Source organism: Rhamphochromis sp. 'chilingali' (assembly GCF_963969265.1).
Source record: "Rhamphochromis sp. 'chilingali' genome assembly, chromosome: 4".
Classification (NCBI taxonomy): Eukaryota; Metazoa; Chordata; class Actinopteri; order Cichliformes; family Cichlidae; genus Rhamphochromis; species Rhamphochromis sp. 'chilingali'.
Window position 1 is genome coordinate 28,089,713 of NC_137948.1, and position 17,921 is coordinate 28,107,633.

At 40.7% G+C, this 17,921-nt stretch overlaps 2 protein-coding genes across 3 annotated transcripts in view; both read right to left on the minus strand.

The window, feature by feature from the left end:
* prom1b (prominin 1 b) overlaps window positions 1–5,106 on the minus strand; it is a 30,101-nt gene extending 24,995 nt beyond the window's left edge. For both annotated transcript variants that reach the window (XR_013971418.1, XM_080880516.1), the window contains exon 1: window positions 4,492–5,106. Coding sequence is in view for 1 of the 2 variants with exons in the window: in XM_080880516.1 (XP_080736642.1) it covers window positions 4,492–4,762 (271 nt within the window). In the remaining variant the exon portion in view is untranslated. The remainder of the gene's footprint in view (window positions 1–4,491) is intronic.
* A 1,128-nt stretch (window positions 5,107–6,234) lies between these two features.
* Window positions 6,235–17,594, minus strand: tapt1b (transmembrane anterior posterior transformation 1b). Its single transcript, XM_080880714.1, has 14 exons — window positions 17,401–17,594; window positions 15,018–15,148; window positions 14,801–14,919; window positions 13,144–13,306; window positions 12,904–13,039; window positions 12,384–12,481; window positions 12,217–12,286; window positions 11,963–12,043; window positions 11,661–11,770; window positions 9,672–9,731; window positions 8,731–8,799; window positions 8,565–8,641; window positions 8,299–8,471; window positions 6,235–8,219 (listed from the first exon to the last, which is right to left on the minus strand). Exons 1-14 carry the CDS (start codon window positions 17,570–17,572, stop codon window positions 7,966–7,968), a joined length of 1,713 nt encoding a protein of 570 aa, XP_080736840.1. The 5' UTR covers window positions 17,573–17,594; the 3' UTR covers window positions 6,235–7,965.
* Window positions 17,595–17,921: the final 327 nt, after the last annotated feature.

Genomic DNA, 17,921 nt, shown 5'->3' on the forward strand with positions numbered 1-17,921 from the left:
ATATGTATTTTATTGAACCTTCTCTTGATTTAGGGATTGTGGCAGCTTTGCAACCACCTGAAACAAACACATGCACTGGTCACTACCTCAGAGGATCAGGATGTGTAAAGCATTTACAGTGGGTAAAATTATTAAACACATCGGTAAATTTCTAAGTAAATGTATTTCTAAAGGTGATATTGACATGAAATGATCACTTAATGTCGGTAACAACCCATCCAATCCACACATGCAAGGAAATCAAGCTATAGATGTCTATAAATTAAGTGACATGTAATAATGAGAAACGACACAGGAAAAAGTGTTTAATGAAATGTATTTAATACTTCGTACTAAACCTTTTGTTGGTGATCACAGCTTCACGATGTATGGAGAAACTAGCTGCATGCACTGCTCGGGTGTGATTCTAGCCAGTTCTTCCCTACAGCCAGTCCTCAAATCCTGGAGGTTTCGTGGACCCATTCTATGAACTCTGAGTTTTATTTGTTTCTGTAGATTGGCTGGGTCATTCTAGTAGCTTTGTTTTCTTCCTCTGAAACCAGCTGAGAGTTTCATGGCTGTGTTTGTGATCATTGCTTCCTGAAATGTCTTTCAAATGTCCTGAAATGTCATTTCCTGGTAGACGGAAGAAGATTTTTATCAAGAATGTCTCATCACATTTTTCCATTCATCCTTCTTTCAATTAGACGAAGTGTGCTAGTGCCATAGGCTGGAAAACGGCCATACACTGTGATACTCCCACCTCCAAACGTCACTGTTGGTATGGTGTTTCTGGGGTGATATGCACTGCCTTTTGACCTCTGAACATTGTGTATTATGGCCTCCAGTGATATCAATCGTAGTCTAATCTGACCAGACTATATTCTCCCAGTATTTTACAGGCTTGTCTAAATGTTGTTCTGCATACATGCTTCAGCATGCCTTTTCTTTGCGAATGGAGTATTGCAAGGTGAGTGTGCATACAGTCAAGTGCATTACTTATTGCTTTCCTTGAAACAATTGTACCTGCTGATTAGGGCTGCTCAATTAATCGAATTTTAATCACGATTACGATCTGGGCTTTCAACGATCATTAAAAATGACTGAGCCGATTATTAGCCCCTCCCTAATTTATCCGCGACACCTTAAAGGCCGGTCCGTGAAAATATTGTCGGGCATAAACCGGTCCGTGGCGCAAAAAAGGTTGGAGACCGCTGATTAAGAGGACCCGAGGGAAGCTCGGAAAGCTAAGCAGAAGTTATTTGGAGAGTGACTGCCGTTGGTTGAAAAGAGAGTTTAAAAAAAAAAAACTTCAGTGGTGTTGCACACTATTTTATATTATTTTTTTAAAGTCATTGTTAACCCTTTAAAGCCGGTCAGAGCAGCACGCTCCGTTTTGCGTAACTATTTTTAAATCCCTGTAGAATCTGAACCGTGTAAGCTAGCGCAATAATTTGTTTTGCACATGAAACCGGAGGAGTTGTACTTACATCTGATGCCATCAGCTTGTCCTCGGTCACGGTTTCGTTCCACATATAGCTTTGCAAAAATTGCATAAAAAGCGCTTGCAGGAACAAAAACATAATATTCCAGAAACACGCTTTGCCGTTCCTATCAGCTGTTCGTAACACTTCCCACAGTGAAATGATGCACATGCTGTTTTCTTTGCAAATTTGCATCATAGGATTGTTTTTTGTTTTTCCTGCAGTATATAAAAATTGCTGTATCTCCAAAATAAAACTATGAAGACACTCAAAATAAATTTCCTGTGGTGGGAAACTATTTTTTGCAACTTTATTGTATTTAAAGTTTTGAGGGATAAACCTCTTAAACTTCTCCAAGTAGAAATATATGTAAACAAAACAAAAGCGATTTTCAAATTTTTTTGTAGTTTATTGCACTTTTTTGAATTTTATGTAATTACTATGCACTTAATGCATACATATTATTAAAATATGGGCTATAACAGTTGTATTGATGTATAGCAACTTGAAATGCTCCCACAAATGGCACTACAGCATGTAAAAAAAAATAAATAAAAATAATATAAGCTCTGGTGGACTTGGTTCTATAGTAGGTCTTAAAGGGTTAAATAAATATCGTCAAATAATCGTGATCTCAATTTCAGTGAAAATAATCATGATTATCATTTTTGCCATAATCGAGCAGCCCTACTGCTGATTCCAGGTCTTTTTGTAGCTCTCCACAAGTGGTCCTTGGCTCATAGACAACTCTTCTGATATTTGTTTTCACTCTTCTGTCCCAAATCTTGCAGGGAGTAGCTGGTCATGGCAATTTCATAGTGAAATTATGTTCTTTTCACTTCCTGATTACGGCCCCAACAGTGCTCACGGAGAGAGCTCATTAGTTTTACCCATAATGACATATTTCTTGTATGATACCTTAGTAATGAGACAGCTTTTTATGGCACTTCAGATAGGATTGAACCAGGTGGCCAATCAATATCATTTATGTAAGTACTGACAAATTTCAGCTGGTGTCATGACTTTCCATGTCCTTTTCTCTGTCATTTCTCATTATTACACATAATTTATGTACATCTATGGTTTGATTTCATTGCATGTGTGGGCTGGATGGGTTGTTACAGACATCTTGTGAGAATTTCCTTTAGAAATATATTTACGTGTTCAATAATTTTTCCCCTACTGTAAGCTTGAAATTGGAAGCTTTAGAAGCAAATGAACAAAACATATATATGGCACCTTCTTCTGATTTAATGTTCATAACAGTTTTGCTTGACAGTGTTGCATTCACCACAAATGAACACATGCACCTGCCACTGTCTACCAGGCTCAGGTCGTGTAAAGCATTTATACATATACGTACAGGGAGATGATGTGGCATCCAGGTGGGCTACCTGTGTGTGTGATAGTGAGTCATACTGGAATGGAATAGCAGCATATGGTGCAGCAGATTAAGGTATTATGCTGTGATGCAGGTGACTGGGAAAGCTTCCCTTAATCGCAGATCTGCTAATTGATTAGCCAGCCAGCGGCCCTAACCCTGGACACCGAAATGGCAGCAACTTAAAACCTTCAATCCAATTGCTGTGTGTCATCAACCAACGTGACCACCCATAGTTGCACATACAACACATAAACAAACTGTTTTTGATGGGATGTGATCACTGGATTACTTACTGGCCTTCATCACAAAGACAACAGAGCAACATACATTGTTTTTATTGATCCTGTGATCACCTATGAATCACCTGGAGCATGGTCTTGCAGGAGATCATTCATGACTTATGACAGCTACGGATCCCTTTAAGCTGCTCAACAATCGCATATCATCACAGCATACCACCCCCTTTGTGCTCTTTGAGTTTGAGGGATTTTAAATTTTTTTTTTGGGGGGGGGGGGGGGCAGCAGTGTTAAAATTAGATAACGATGACATGGCACAGGTTTACCTCTGGGTTTAGGGTTACAGACACAGCAGCACAGCACAAATAACTCGCGCCACAGCAGCCTTGTTGAGGTTATTACTGTTTATTTGGACTTTGCCATTTGGTTTATGACGTACAACAGTCCAGTCAGGTCCCCGACCTCTAAGCCAAGTGAGTGATTTGTGAGCTGCCTGACGTTCAATGCCTTAAAACAAATCATGGCATCAACGTGGGCAGTGAGGAGAATCAAAGTCTAAAAATAAATGTCTTTGTTTAATCAGGATATATATATTTTTAGATTCTCACATTAATTATAGCTTGTGTGGACCCAGACCTTTAAATGGAAAAACAATGGTCCACTTTTTTTCTTTTTTACTTACTTGCTTTAATATTGAAATGCATATCAATATTTTTCTTTCATGTAAAAATATGTTTAATATAGCTGTATCTATTTATAATTAGTTTTTTTTAAATGTGGTTGAATTTACCCAATCAGAAAACATTTTTTTTGATTTTCAAATGGATAAAAATACGAGAAAAATCCATAGACATCTATTAAGTAAGGTTATGCAAACGAATTAGCTTATTCATATGCAGACTAATAGAGTTTCATCCCTGAAAGCCTGCTTTCAGCCAAGAGAAACCCTGCATACACACATTCTCAATTGTACACTTTTCCACCACAATTGCACACTTATTGCACACAATAAAGTATCTCTCTGTCTCATGTCCTGTGATTGTGACTGTGATTACACTGACAAGTAATGCACTTCTTACATAAATGGACTGTGCACTTGTATTTCATATATAGACAGATATGCATAAACATATGTATACTGAGCATCTGTACAGCAGCATCTGGATGACAAGTAAGGTTGAGTCAAGTTTGTGGTCATAACGAGTTCTGCTGCTGTAAATAACAGATTATAAACCGGGTGCTAAAAATACTTGCTGAACTTTCTCCTCAGGTAGCCTAATTAAATGTGATTGGTCGCACCTGTTCGAGCCGCACTAACGTTGAAGTTGAACTAGGCCACGGTGGTGCACCGTAAAGACAACGTCCTGGGAATAGGAAACACGGGTGGGGAGGTGTCGGTAATCTCACCTTTGGGAAAGGGGTTCGGCTGAATGATGTAGAGAAACGCGTGGACCATATGGAAGAGGATCCCCATGCTCCCTGGCTCGTAATAAGCGTGGGTGTCGTAAACCGCCGCGGGTACAAACCCAAAATCTAGCGGCTCCACCGGCGGAGGTGAGCGCTCTCTGCGGGAGTCCGACCGGACCTCAGCCGGTACCGCGCCCCTCTCATCCGCCTGCTCTTCGCTGCCTGTGGCCCCCCAGCAGAGCAGCAGCACGAGCCAGCGTGTCCACAGCATGGCTCCCCAAGGTCCTACTCGGTTTCCAAAAAAAAAAAAAAAAGTATGAGGGGGAAAGGAAACACAAAACTGGAGGGAGAAGGGGGGTGACACCTGTCCCTCCGGGTGGTGTTTTTTTATCCCCACACCGCAAAAACAACCGTCCTAAGGAAAAGTTTTAAAAACAACATCCAATGGTCGCAGGAGTAGCAGCCGTTAGCTACGGGTTTCCCGGTACGGAGTCATCACCGACATCTTCCCGGGGCTCCGGCGGCCGAAGACGAGCGCTCACACATTCTCACCGGCTTCGTCCTGCGAGCAGCCTAATCTCGCGTGCACGTAAAAGGCTCGAGCACGCTCGCGCGCGTTTGAAAGCTGGTCGGGAGCATCTGTGGCGCGCGACACCGCTCTGACCAGCCACCTGTCACCCTCTCTCTCTCTCTCTCTCTCTCTCATCCCCAGGTGTACTGTTCAAGCAGAGGTTCAGAGAGGGTCAGCTGAGCACGCCCGCTGACTTCACAACAGGAAACCAAAAGGTGGATTTAAGCAGGCTGTTTGTTTGTCCAGGACAGAGTCAATACAGTAAAATATAACGAGGTGTGGAGATTTTTGTTAACTAAAAATAACAAAATGAGTGAATAAAAACCAAAAATGTTTTTAAAAAAAAAATCATAAATCTTGCCTCTGCTATTCATACTAATGTCTTACTATTTGGCTTTGGTTTGTGTTCTTTTTCTCTCAGGAATTAAAATTCTGCTTCCAACATCTGAGCCAATAACGCAACTGGTATAAATTTTGAGCTTTTTGACCCTGCAGTTGATCCAACAATCATCATTTTGAAGGGTTTGGTTCATGGGGAGATATTTTTGTGTATGAACGTGTTTCAAGCTTGATACATTTAGTCTGAGCCTGCTAAAGTAGCTTTGCATGATTCAGAAGTTCAGAATAATCTTGTTTTAAATACTGTTTGACTTGGCTACACCTTGGGCCTCTGTGAGTAAAAGTGAGTCTGGACACTTAGCAGTTGTCTGTTAGATAGTTCAGCAACGGGAACATCTGGCAAAAGATGCAAGGTTTGACTTGGCAAGAAAGTGTGGAAACAAAGCATTGAGTTTAACGGAAACAGTATAGTCTGGTTAAGCCTTTAAAAACCGCTTTGATGGCTTCATGAGTAAGTGCTCTCTTTCGTCCTCTCTCATCTCACATGCATCTTTTATGTGGCACCGGATGGGTTAAATGTGGAAAAACCTGAAATATGTCGACACAATCAGGGATGTCGTGTAGCCAGACCATTTATGTGAGCTGGACCTTTGGCAAAAAGCCCCCACCCTACCCCTGTGTGTGATGACATACACCCCCTCTAAATGTCCATTCAAGGGGAACAGTCGGCTGCAGTGTTTGCCTGGTTAACAGGGAGGGCATCGACTCCTTTCACTGAAAAGCATGCGCGCACACACAAAAATCACACCAGAAACTTACAAAACAGTCTTGTTTTATTCTCCTTCTACCACGTAAGGAGATACATTACACGAATGAGCTGTACATGGAAGAGAAAAAAAAAAACTCATACACTGTCCGTTTTTAGGTAGAGATCCATCCACATGCTGAAAAATACCTCACATATGACACACACACACACACTAATGCTGCATTCACACTCCTCCTTCCAGCAGTATACAGCTATTTTTTTCCACTGTACGGACCATGATCCTGCAGTGAGACTGGACTTGGCCCCTGGCTGTGCCCCTCATGGACCCTCACTGGTCTCAGTTAAGATAAAAAATCTTGTTCAACAGTTGGGTCTATAATTTGTATAAGTATTGCATAAAAATGTCTCTAATTCCCAAACAGTTAATGGATCATTTTTGTAAATCCCCTTGAACTGAGGTTTGAAGTCTGCACTTCAGTCACATCTTCACTGTTTGATTTAAATCCACTCAAACTACAAAAACTGTGTCACTGTCCAGCAAATTAAGGACCGAACTGTGCCTGATCAGTTTTTAGTCCTGCGTTCCTCCTGCTCAGACCTTTGAGTCAAAGATGTAGCAAGTCCAAGTTGCAATTCTCTTTCCACGCAGCCAGAACCCATCCTTGTAATAACTCTTTACTTCCTTCCCCGGAAAAATCTTAATCCATCGTTTTGCATAAAAAGATATAAACTAGCTTCAACACAGAAAACCTGCACTTTGTTCATTGACAAGCTAGTTTTGGCCTGGATTATGAAGAAATCAGCATACAATGAAGCATTTCATGTGATTTTCACATCCACTCTCACTCAGATAGCGAGGAATGAGAAAACATGTCAGATCAGTTTCCAACATCAAAAAGCAAACAGAAGAAAATGTTATATGGCTGTGATGTGTCGCCACTATTATCTGTAGGCCACATGCTTCAATGAAAAAGGTACAAATTAAGCACATAAATAAGTCACACCTGTCAGGCCTGGTAGGCCATCTCAAAATAAATACAAATCTGCACCATCATCTCAGTGCTTTAAGGTAATACCAACACAAATGACATTAAGCCTTCCAACTTTTTATATCTCTTAAGTTACCAAACCAAACATTACAACTGAAGCTGATGCAGCCAAGCAAAGCCATTCTTAGTGTCACTGCTGCCATATTTAACCTGCTGGGACTGCAACTCACCTCATCACCTCAGATCAACCTCTGTGTGTGTGTGTGTGTTAGAGCTTCTGTCTGCAGAATAACTTCATGATTTGAATCCTTCCATGTGATTGTGATTCAATTTAGAAAAAAGATTTGAAACCTGTCATAAAAACTTCATTTCAAATATCATCAGCCTTTTTTTTTTTGGAATAATTAAAAAAAACTAGTAAAAACTTTTGTTCTTTCTAAAAACAGCTTCTTACTGATTGTGCTTCTGAACACACGTGATTTGACATACGCAGATTTCTCTCTGTAGTCTGCTCCTCCCGTGTTTTACATGCTGTCTTCATCAGCGAGTGCGTCACCGCCAGGCCTCTGACCCAGTGCCAGAGCCCGCTTGGCTCATCAGACACACGCAGGACCAGCTGGAAACGTCTGATGCCACCTCGGATGCTTGTAGTAACAGCTTTATGCCTTTGCTGGTTTTGTCAGTCAATAAATAAATAAATACTTGAGGGGTCAGGTGCACAAAAGTAAGTACGGTCTGAGCATGCTCCATGACCCATGTCTGATCCCTGAACCCTGTAGTGTTGCCAGGATTGCTACACTGGTCCTTCAGTCTATTCGGTTGCCACAGATGGTGAAGCGATCTATCTCCAGCAGGTCTTTCTTTGGTGGTCGGTGTGCAAGTCCGCCTCCTTCCAGTCCCGTGTCAGCGTTGATGATTTTGTCATCGTCCTCCTCGTCAGGAGTCGTCAGGAATGTGTCTGAGTCACTCTTCGGGAAGGAGGGGGCAGCGTTTTCTGCTGTGTTGGTGGGCTGACAGATGTCTGACGGCAGAGAAGTTTCTCCTTTGTCAGCTGTGGATTCTGTTATAAAGCAAGTTAAGAGTTTTTAGCAGCAGTTAAACTCAGGAAAAGAGACAGTGAGACAGAGTGACTGAGCTACCTTGCTGCGGTGAAACGTGAACATGTTTTGTCCGGTGAGCTCTAGAGTTTGCACGGCTGGAGGCGACAGAAGGCGGAGGGTTAAAGAGCTTTTCCTCCATATTGGCCTCTTTGACAAACACACAGGAAGTTCCCAGGAGAACGATACTGTTGAGAACCTTCAGAGTGATCATCCTGCTCACACAGACAGGCAAAAGTCACGTGAACATGAAAACAAACAGTGTCAAGAAAATAATCAAAAATGATGAAGACATGTTGGCCAATTACCCCAAGTAAAACAGCAGCACACACATAAACGAGAGCGACCCCTGGATCTTCACTGAGCTGGTCACCACTCTGATCAGCTGAAAAAAACATCGTCACATTTATAAGCAAGCAAACGTGGGAGCAAACATCTCAATATCAAAAGCCATCCTGTGAAAGAACGACTGACCAGCAGCGCTAAAGGAAGCGGGATGAAGCCCATTCTCCTGGATACTGAGTCACTGTAGTCTGTGTACGCCTGGAGACACAGTTAACACATTGTTATGTAAAACATCAACAAGCAGCACAGTTTTACTCATGGATAACTCAGTCCATTCTTTTAATGAAATCATAAGCTAAAAATCAGGAAAAACTGCTGGATGTGCTTTCAACACGTTCCTCATTCACTGTTTAAACGTTACTCACCGACTGATGGATCAGAATCAATAATTATCAGATGTTATGATCAGAGGTGAATAGCAATAACAGAAAAGGACATATGCACAACACCGTCATCAGTGTATCATGCTGCAACTGAATCAAGGTGTATGAGGCAGGGCTACTGGCAATGGTGGATGCTGGCACGCATGTCTGAGCTCTTCTGAGTGTGGTGGAAATGTGACCGGACAAAGGTACCAAGATGAGGCGCCCCAACCTGCACCGGTGCCATTCTTGCGGCAGCAACCCACCCTACAGCTGTTACCGGCACACAGTGGCCAGTAGATCAGGAGCATGTCCTGGCGCCAGTCAGGATTTAGTCCCAAAAGGTCTCCTACTGAGCATGCCGGGGACATGCTGTGTTGAAATTCATGAGAGGCAGCCGCAACAAGTAAGCAGTGCACAGCTGCAGCCTGCACTCAGGAATGGAGAGACATCCCTCAACTTACTCAGGCACTGAATATGCAGTCCAGGCCATACCTTGTATTATAGTGAGGGTTTATGAAATCTATTCAAAACGCTAACCTGCCTTTTGTTTTTGGACTAGTATATATAATAAAAAAAGAGGAAATAAGATGATATGTAGTGTCATACAGAAGAAAATGTTGTCTTTCATTAGAGAAAACACAAACAGCACCTTGTCCTTTTATTTGTATTTTCCTAAATTACTGTGATTTGAGCCGCTTCACTCACATTTTTCTGCCGACTGCTGACTAGGTCAAAGGCGAGGCTGGCTCTGTATTCCCCGTATACCTGAGACAGAGGCAACGTGTCAACCGATACAAGAGAAACATCAAAATATAAAACAAATAAGCTACTGAGTAGAGCGCCTGCCTTGTCGTGGTGACGTAACAAATGTTAACTTGTTTACTGCAAGTCTCATAATTGGTTTACCTGCTTGTTCTTTACTGTGGTGCATGAATGCGACGTGAAAGCACAGTAAAGGTAAATTCATGAAGCCGAAAAGAAGCAAAAATGTGTGTGTGCGGATTAAACGTGGATTAGTATGGACTCACAGGTACTTGAACACTTACAATGTGAGTGAGGTTTGTGTGATTAGGTTTGACAGTTTGGGGATAAAGGGGTTAATCCCTTCCTGTGGGGCTGCTTTCTGTTACATAAGCATAGTTACAACTCGTTGGAGGAAAATCAAAGAGAAAGGCGACTCATGAGGGAAGGAAGTGAGAAATTGATAAGGAAAAAATGGGCCTGCTGACGGTTTCTCTTGCAGGTGGATGATTCTCTAACAGTATAACAATAGTGCTAAAGAGACCAACAAAGTGAAAATACACAGATTTGTAAATCATGAAATACTACAATATAACATATTTTATATGGGTCAAGTGACCAGAACTCTAATCCTGTTATTGTTCTAGATCATCTTAATTTGAGGTCCATATGGTAAATACTAAATATTTTAGTAAAACTAGATTTAACATGTATATAACCCTAAACATGACAGAAAAATATGCACCATCATTTCAGTTCCTTAAAGTAATTTCTATCACTGCTGTTAGTTTTGCTGTGAGATCACAACATTGTAAAATGGGTTACACTGTTTGAATGGTGAAGTTTGTTTCTTCAATTGAAAACAGTGGAAGCATTTTCACTTGGATCAGTGTGCATTAAACTAAGCTCTTGCCATAGGACCATATATCAAATCTAAAATAGAGCAGATCAAACTTAGTTGCTGCTATGCGTGTTAGCCTGTTAGTGTGGCATCATTACATTACTCACTGTAAGCATTTTTCCTGCATATACAACTGAAATTCTGCACATTACTCTCAAATTTGTTTTGTTGACCGCTTAGTTGGCTTTCTTTTCTGATGCAACTATTGTCAAAGCACAGATTCTCTCTGATGTTAAGTAATATACAGGTTGTACTGACCATGGTGTCACAGGTCCAACCCCTTCATATCCCCAGTTACTGCCTGGAGAAACCTTGTGTCAGGTTAAACTGGCCATCTGCGAGGCTGTGTCTGTACTCCCCATATACTAAATCTAACCTCACAGGTATGACACGTTTTCCAAAAGATCCCTGACGTCCTTTGAAGAGAAATGCCCATAACTGAGGAAAAAGAAGCTCTAAAACTTAATTATCATAGTGCACTGGTTTTTCTCTGTACACTGCAGCAGATGTTTAATGATGCCAAGAATATATAAATAAAACTGCAGCCCATTTCTAAGTTCAGCTGATACATGGTGACACTATACCAATATTTAGATGTGCTTATATGCGCAAAAGCACATCCAAATGTAGAAAGTAATAGATCTAAGACATAAATGAGAAAATATCCCATTAAAATGTTTTTTATACCTAGAATAGTGACACTCCCCACTAATCTCTTCCACACAAATATCTGAACTGTGTTGAAGCTGATAGACAACTGTCCACAATTTTAATTGTATTAATAATCTTTTAAGCTTATTTCCCATTTTATGGTGATTTATTCCAAGTTTTTCCACATCGGAGCTTGCTAAGACTGTCAGATGTTCATTCTAACTAACAGATTTATTTTATCTGATTTAAACTGTGTTTCTCATTGTACTGAATTGCTGTTGGGTGAACATGATAGAATAGTTCAATAGTTCTAACTAATGTGTTTCTCCTCTAGTTGCCAAACACTCAACTGCACTTTAACCAAGTTAATAAACCGTCAAACGTACAGAGAAAGGACTTACATCAGCACTGATGTCATTGAATTTGGTGATAAAGGCGTGCTTGACAACATCCACGGCAACCTCTGAGGCTATCACCATGACTACATCAGGAAACAGCACCCACAAGTGGTCTGACAACAAACACATTGAAATCTAATCAGTATAATTATTTAATCTAGTATTAGTAGTAAAAGAAAACAGTGAGCTACTTAGCAAGAGTGAAAAGACCCGATTATGAACCTAATCGGGGTACTATGATAAAGCACATCTGTATGCAGCTGTATAGCTTTCAGTACTCTTTGCAAAGCTTTGTATTAGGTTACCGGCATTCCATGAAAACTGCTCCATGTTTCTCAGACAGACGATGAGCAGGAGGATGTAGTTGGTGAACCTCTCTTTTATGTCTATGGGAAACAAACAAATCAATCCAGGATTAACCTACTTTGTGCTCACTGCAGTTGAGCTCGATTCCACATATTTACCTTGTATTAAATAATCATACTGAGAGGAGGAGGCACAAAGTATTCAAAAATTTTGATTTTTGTGGAACGTAGCCAGCTGTTTTACCACCACTTACCACTGTTTGACATCTGGAAAAGGTTGTTCTTTTCAAACTTCTTAAATACACTCCCTTTGATCTCAACAAACTGCAGAAAAAAGAAAAACCCAACATAAAAACATCAGGACTGAACTGGAGATGCCGCATGTTTTAAACGGGGTAATATGTCTGTGCATAAAACTCACGTTGTTTGACATCATAATGGTGAGCAAGGACTTGTTGTGGGAGTTGAAAGCTACATTGAGAGTTGTGGCCTGAACCATGATGAGGATGGCATGAAGAACTGGATACATATTGAGGAAAAACACACATTTTCTGCACTGTAATAATACTGACGCAATGACTTTATGTTCCCTACTAGTCTGAAGTACAGCTGTTAGATTTGCTGCTGCTGATTACTTCAACTTTGATTGACTGTTTGGTTTATGAAAAAAGTTGAAGACTGGGAAGATTAAATAGCAGAGTGATGAATAACGCTTGTTTGGGATCACTGGGGGCATTTATTCTTCCAGGTCTTTCCTTTTGCCTCTAATGTGGCCTTTTTCTATCAGTTTCAAAATCTGAATTTAAGCTTTTAATTTCATTTGTTTTAAATACACTTCAGGAAAACATTTTGCTGAACGATAAAACTGATTAATGTTGCAAATCAACTTTAAACTGACTAACTTTTAACCGTTTTAATATCAGTGATGTTTTTGAGGATACAGACGTAGAGAACAGCCATGAGGAAGTGAGGAATCACGCCAATATGCGCTCTCTTCTTCTCCTTGGGTTCTGTGGCGGTCCAGTACAGAGCGTCCAGTATGTCTTGGCCAAATGATGAGAACAGGCGGTCCGCCACCTGACGACACAGGGAAGGGAAGGATGACGGGGGAGAGCTAGTCAATGTGTGGTGCAGTGTCATTAGATACTGAACTGGCCAATGAGGAAGATTACACAGTGTACCTCTAACATGTTGTAGATGATGTATAGTTTGATGACAGACTGTCCTCTGATGAGATGGTACATCATGGCGTAATCCACGTAGCTCATCATTGAGTAACACAGCACCATAATAAAGCCTTTGAGTACGTCGCACACCTGGGCTGGCTGAAGCAAGCGGGAGCCGCTAAATAACACACAAACGTCACAGACAAGGAAAATGTTCACAAGAAAATCACCAGAACAGAACAGCATAGTTGGCTGTTGCCTCAGAGCTCTGCTGCCCCCTGGAGGTCAATAATAACATTGCACTGCCTCAGACAAAGACCTTGCCCAGGGTGACAGAGCTTTAAAGTGGGACTGCAGAACATATTTATTCCTTGCACCTGTTTTATTTTTATTTTTATTTTTATTTATATATATATATATATATATATATTTATATATATATATATATATTTTTTTTTTTTTTTTTTTTTTTCTCCCCTCAATGAACCACAATTTGATTCTTTACAGTTTCTAAAAAGAATTCTGGATTTGAGGAAAGCAGGGAAGCTCTAAATATGGGTCATGTTGCCTACGCTGTACATATCACAAGATATGCAGATTTTGGAAAAGGTGCTCACAACGCAACACAAAAAATTAAGTGACTGTAATCAAACTGATTAACAGTGTAATATTAGTACTGATCAACAAAGGACTAATAAGGGATGCACCTGCCTAATACATGGAGTGTATATCAGCCCAATCCTGACTCAGAAAGCCAGACTGGGTGTCGGTGACAATGAGCAGACGAATGGGGTCAATATGTTCAGCATTTTTCTGTTTACTTTGTCACACATCAGCATCAGTGAACCAGCTCCTAATGCAAAAGCAATCATAACCGAGGGAATATAGGGGCAAAGGTTTTGCATTTTATAGGTATGTCAACTTTACCATATCAACAGCTTTAATTTTTATGTTGATAGAAGTTTATTATTAAACTGCAAACTGTGGTCAAGTTAGGTGACATGATTGAAAATCCCCGACGAACATGATGGTTTCCATGTCGGCGTCTCCCTCCCATTTGCTCTCACTCCCATTATGTTCAGTTTACTGATGTAATGCTTGTTGGGACGCTTTTATTGCACAGCAGGATTCAGAGTCTATTATTACTCCACATCTGTGAGAGCAGGTGCACTCACAGTGACAACAGGTAAACAAGAAACTAGTGAGACTGTAAATAAAGTAAACAACTTTTTCTGTATTTTATTCATCTTGCTCAAATTGCTGCAAATCAGTAAATGTAAATAGCCAGAGTTTGCTTTTTTTTTACAACATCATGACAGCAATGACTAGGTCGAGCCTGACATTTCGACTTTGTTTTGCTCTATTATTCTCTGATTTCTTATGTTTTACTAACCAATTTTGAAGACAGAAAAATCACTGATGAAGAGCTGAGGCTCTACTCCAACATTATACTTCACAGGACCTGATAATCATGATAATCACAACATTTGTACCTCGTACATAAATGACATCTAACACAATCTATGCAAATATACTTTTAATGATGGTGGAGTTGTACTGATGAGAAGCACATGTATCAAAATATTCCCTGTTAATAACAAATGATGGGTTAAGGAAATGTACTTTAATACTTATATATATAATAAAATGTACTCTAATACTTATACGTTACCTGAGACCACAACATGGCACTGTGAAGAGTCGCAACAGGGCCAGAATCACCCTGAGGGGCAACAGCGTAAACACATAGAGGAAGGCGTCCAGACAGAGGAAGAAGCCGAATGTCATCAGCTGAAAACAGGAAGAGAGGGGAGAAATACATTTATTACAACTGTGTTTATTTCATTTCATTTTTTTTCTTTAAGTGTGGGGGTGTACAGTGTGTTCACCTTCTCCAGTTCTTTGGGGATGCGGAGGCATGTGTAGACCCTCTCTCTGCGCTCGGTGTATTTGGCCTCGTTGTGTTCTAGGAAGTAACCTCTGGTGAGCTCAGTAGTTATGAATCTGACCAGAGACAGGTCTACAGATACAGACAGGAATAAATTATTATTTTTTACTGTGTTTTGAATCTATCACAAACAACACTATCAACACAGCACACATAGAGGAGTCCTTACTTAATGGTAAATTCCATCAGATGAGAACTGGCTACACTAAAACCAAAACTACTCGAGCTAATCTGCTGCTGGAACCGTCTAAACTCCTCTGCTGAAGCTTAGAAACATGAACGAAGGGATTTGTTCCCATTTAGCCACAAGAGTATTAGTGAGGTTGGCCACTCGTGGTTCGATCAGGCCTGGTAGGAACTCCAGTTCATCCCAAAGGTGTTAAGGTTTGGAAAGTTAAAGCTGTTCTGGTCACTTGGTTTTATATCAACTTTTTTTATTTCACTTACATGTTTGAAGCGGCTTTAGACCTTATACTATGTTCTTTTTTTCTTTTCTTTTTTTTAAATATTAGGCTCCTTTTTTACATTATATAATGACAATGCATACTCAGTATTCTGTTCAGAGTCATCTGGTTTTTCAAGTACTCATAGCATATTTTGTTCCCTTTATTTGGATAAATCCAATAATAAAAAAGAAGTCCTCTTCATTAGTATTAAAATGGACTATCATTAGCATTCATTAACATCCAGTGCTTTTATTTAGGTATTTAATCTGACTTCTAAATCAGTGCAATTTAACCTATGGTAACGATATTTTATATGCGTGAACTCAAGAAGAGCTGAGAAACAAAGTCTTTGACATCTAGCAGTCTGGAAAGGGATACAAAGCCATTTCTAAAGCTTTGGGACTCCACAGAGGCATGGTGAGAGCCATTATCCACAAATGGAGAAAACTTGGACCAGTGGTGAACCTTCCCAGGAGTGGGCAGCCAACCAATATTACTCCGAGAGCTGATCGACGGCTCATCTATGAAGTCACAAAAGAACCTGAACAATATCTGAAGAACTGCAAGCCTCACTTGGCTCAATTAAAGTCAGAGTTCATGATTCAACAATAAAAAAAGAAGAGACTGGATAAAACATGGTGGTGGTAGTGTGATGGTCTGGGGTTACTTTGCTCCTTCAGGACCTGGAAGACTTGCTGGGGTAAAAGGAAACATGAATTCTGCTCTTTACCAAAACATCCTGGAGGAGAATGTCTGGCAGTCAGTGCCCTGAAGCTCAAGAGCACTTGGAGCACTTGCCAGCTATCGCAAACGCCTGACTGCAGTTCTTGCAGTGTTATCAAGGGTGACGCAGCCATCAGGTTTAGAGGGGAATTATTTTTTCACACAAGGACACGTAGGTTTGAATAGTGTTTTTCCCTTACTGAATGAAATCATAATTTAAAATGCATGTTGTACTTACTCTCGTGAACTAAGACCAATATTAAAAAGTGTTTGATGTGAAGCAAATATGAAAAGGGCTCAAACAGTACTGTATTTTTTTCCAGCTCTGGGGGAGCTTTATAGATAAAGTTTATTTTCTGAACAAAAGGAGCAGAGTTCAAAATATGTAGGTGTTTAGCAACCAAGAATGGTCAAAAAAATCTTTATCCAGTTGCATTAAAAATAGCAATATTGAGTATATACATAAGAAGACCGCGAGTGCACCTTCTGAATTCACAGAGAAAGAAAAGTGTATAAAATTTAGAAACAGCTGAGCTTTATGGAAGGGATGTACACGCTTTCTAATAAACAAATCTTACTAGAATAAACCACAACAATTTATGTTGCCAATCATCTGAAAACACATGGCCTTTTTTTCTTCTTCTTGCAACTGGGTCAAAAATGATTGCCGTAAGCATTACGTTGAGCAATCTTTCAAGTCAACACGGGTGTCTGTGCACCTATGGCTCACACGGTGTCCACCGACTCATCCGAGTGCGCCTGTGCAGAGAACCAAACCGCACGAGAAGCCAACTGGCTGACCTGGACTTTCTGCATGATCACATGCAGTACTGCTGTCTTACTAACAGTCAGAAATCCTCCTGCTAGGTTTAATTTGGATGCATATCACACAATTGTGCCACCTGCTCGTTACTTTACTCCAGCTCAGTTTCTCACAAACAGCTGCTGAGGCTGCCTGCAGCTACATCCCCACAACATGTGCAAACTCGGAGCAAGCCCCGATAAGCTGCAGAAGCTCAGTTGATATTTTACATGCCTTCTCGAGAAACTCTACAAAAAACACCCTACAGCCGCCGTAAACAATAATTATCTCAGCTGCTAGCTAGCGCTGTCAAACTGGGAGTCAGCGCCTGTGGAAACGAAGCTAGCTCTCACCTGACAGGTTGCTCTTCTTTCCCCTGCTAGCGCCATTTTTATCGTTAAATCCCAGCGTCTCCGTGACTCCGTCTTTCTCCTTATTCTTCCCCGCTGTGGCAGCCTTCTTCTCCCTCTCGCTGTCCTCCTTCTCCTTCTCTTCACCCAGACCTGTCGACAGCGCCTCCGCCATCTTCGCCAAACGAAAGTTTCAGGCCGCTGCTGCCTGGGAAACTGACGGTCAGACGTCATCACGCACTGCAGGTTGTTCAACTCACCGGCAGATGTCGCCAAAGCCCTGAGATTATTTGCCGCACATTATTTATTTTCCCCCTTTCTCAGTTTATAATCCCACGAAGCTAAAAACATTAAAAAGACTGTATAAAATGACACAACTATCAGCTTACGTTTCATTATAACCTATTCAACTGAGAAAGACTGTGAATGAACAAAATAAAACATACAAAGCTGATTGAGTTTTTATTACCGTGTATGCAATAGATTCACTATCATCATAACCCTTTTCCAATTGCACCTATAGG

What these genes read in the sequence shown, in the direction of transcription:
- tapt1b (XM_080880714.1), bottom strand. Translation starts at nt 17,572, where the DNA reads ATGGCGGAGGCGCTGTCGACAGGTCTGGGTGAAGAGAAGGAGAAGGAG. An exon ending in TTTCCAGATGTCAAACAGTG is followed by an intron (nt 12,044 to 12,216) that starts GTAAGTGGTGGT and finishes TGTTTCCCATAG; the next exon opens with ACATAAAAGAGAGGTTCACC. An exon ending in GTGCTGCTGTTTTACTTGGG is followed by an intron (nt 8,472 to 8,564) that starts GTAATTGGCCAA and finishes CTGTGTGAGCAG; the next exon opens with GATGATCACTCTGAAGGTTC.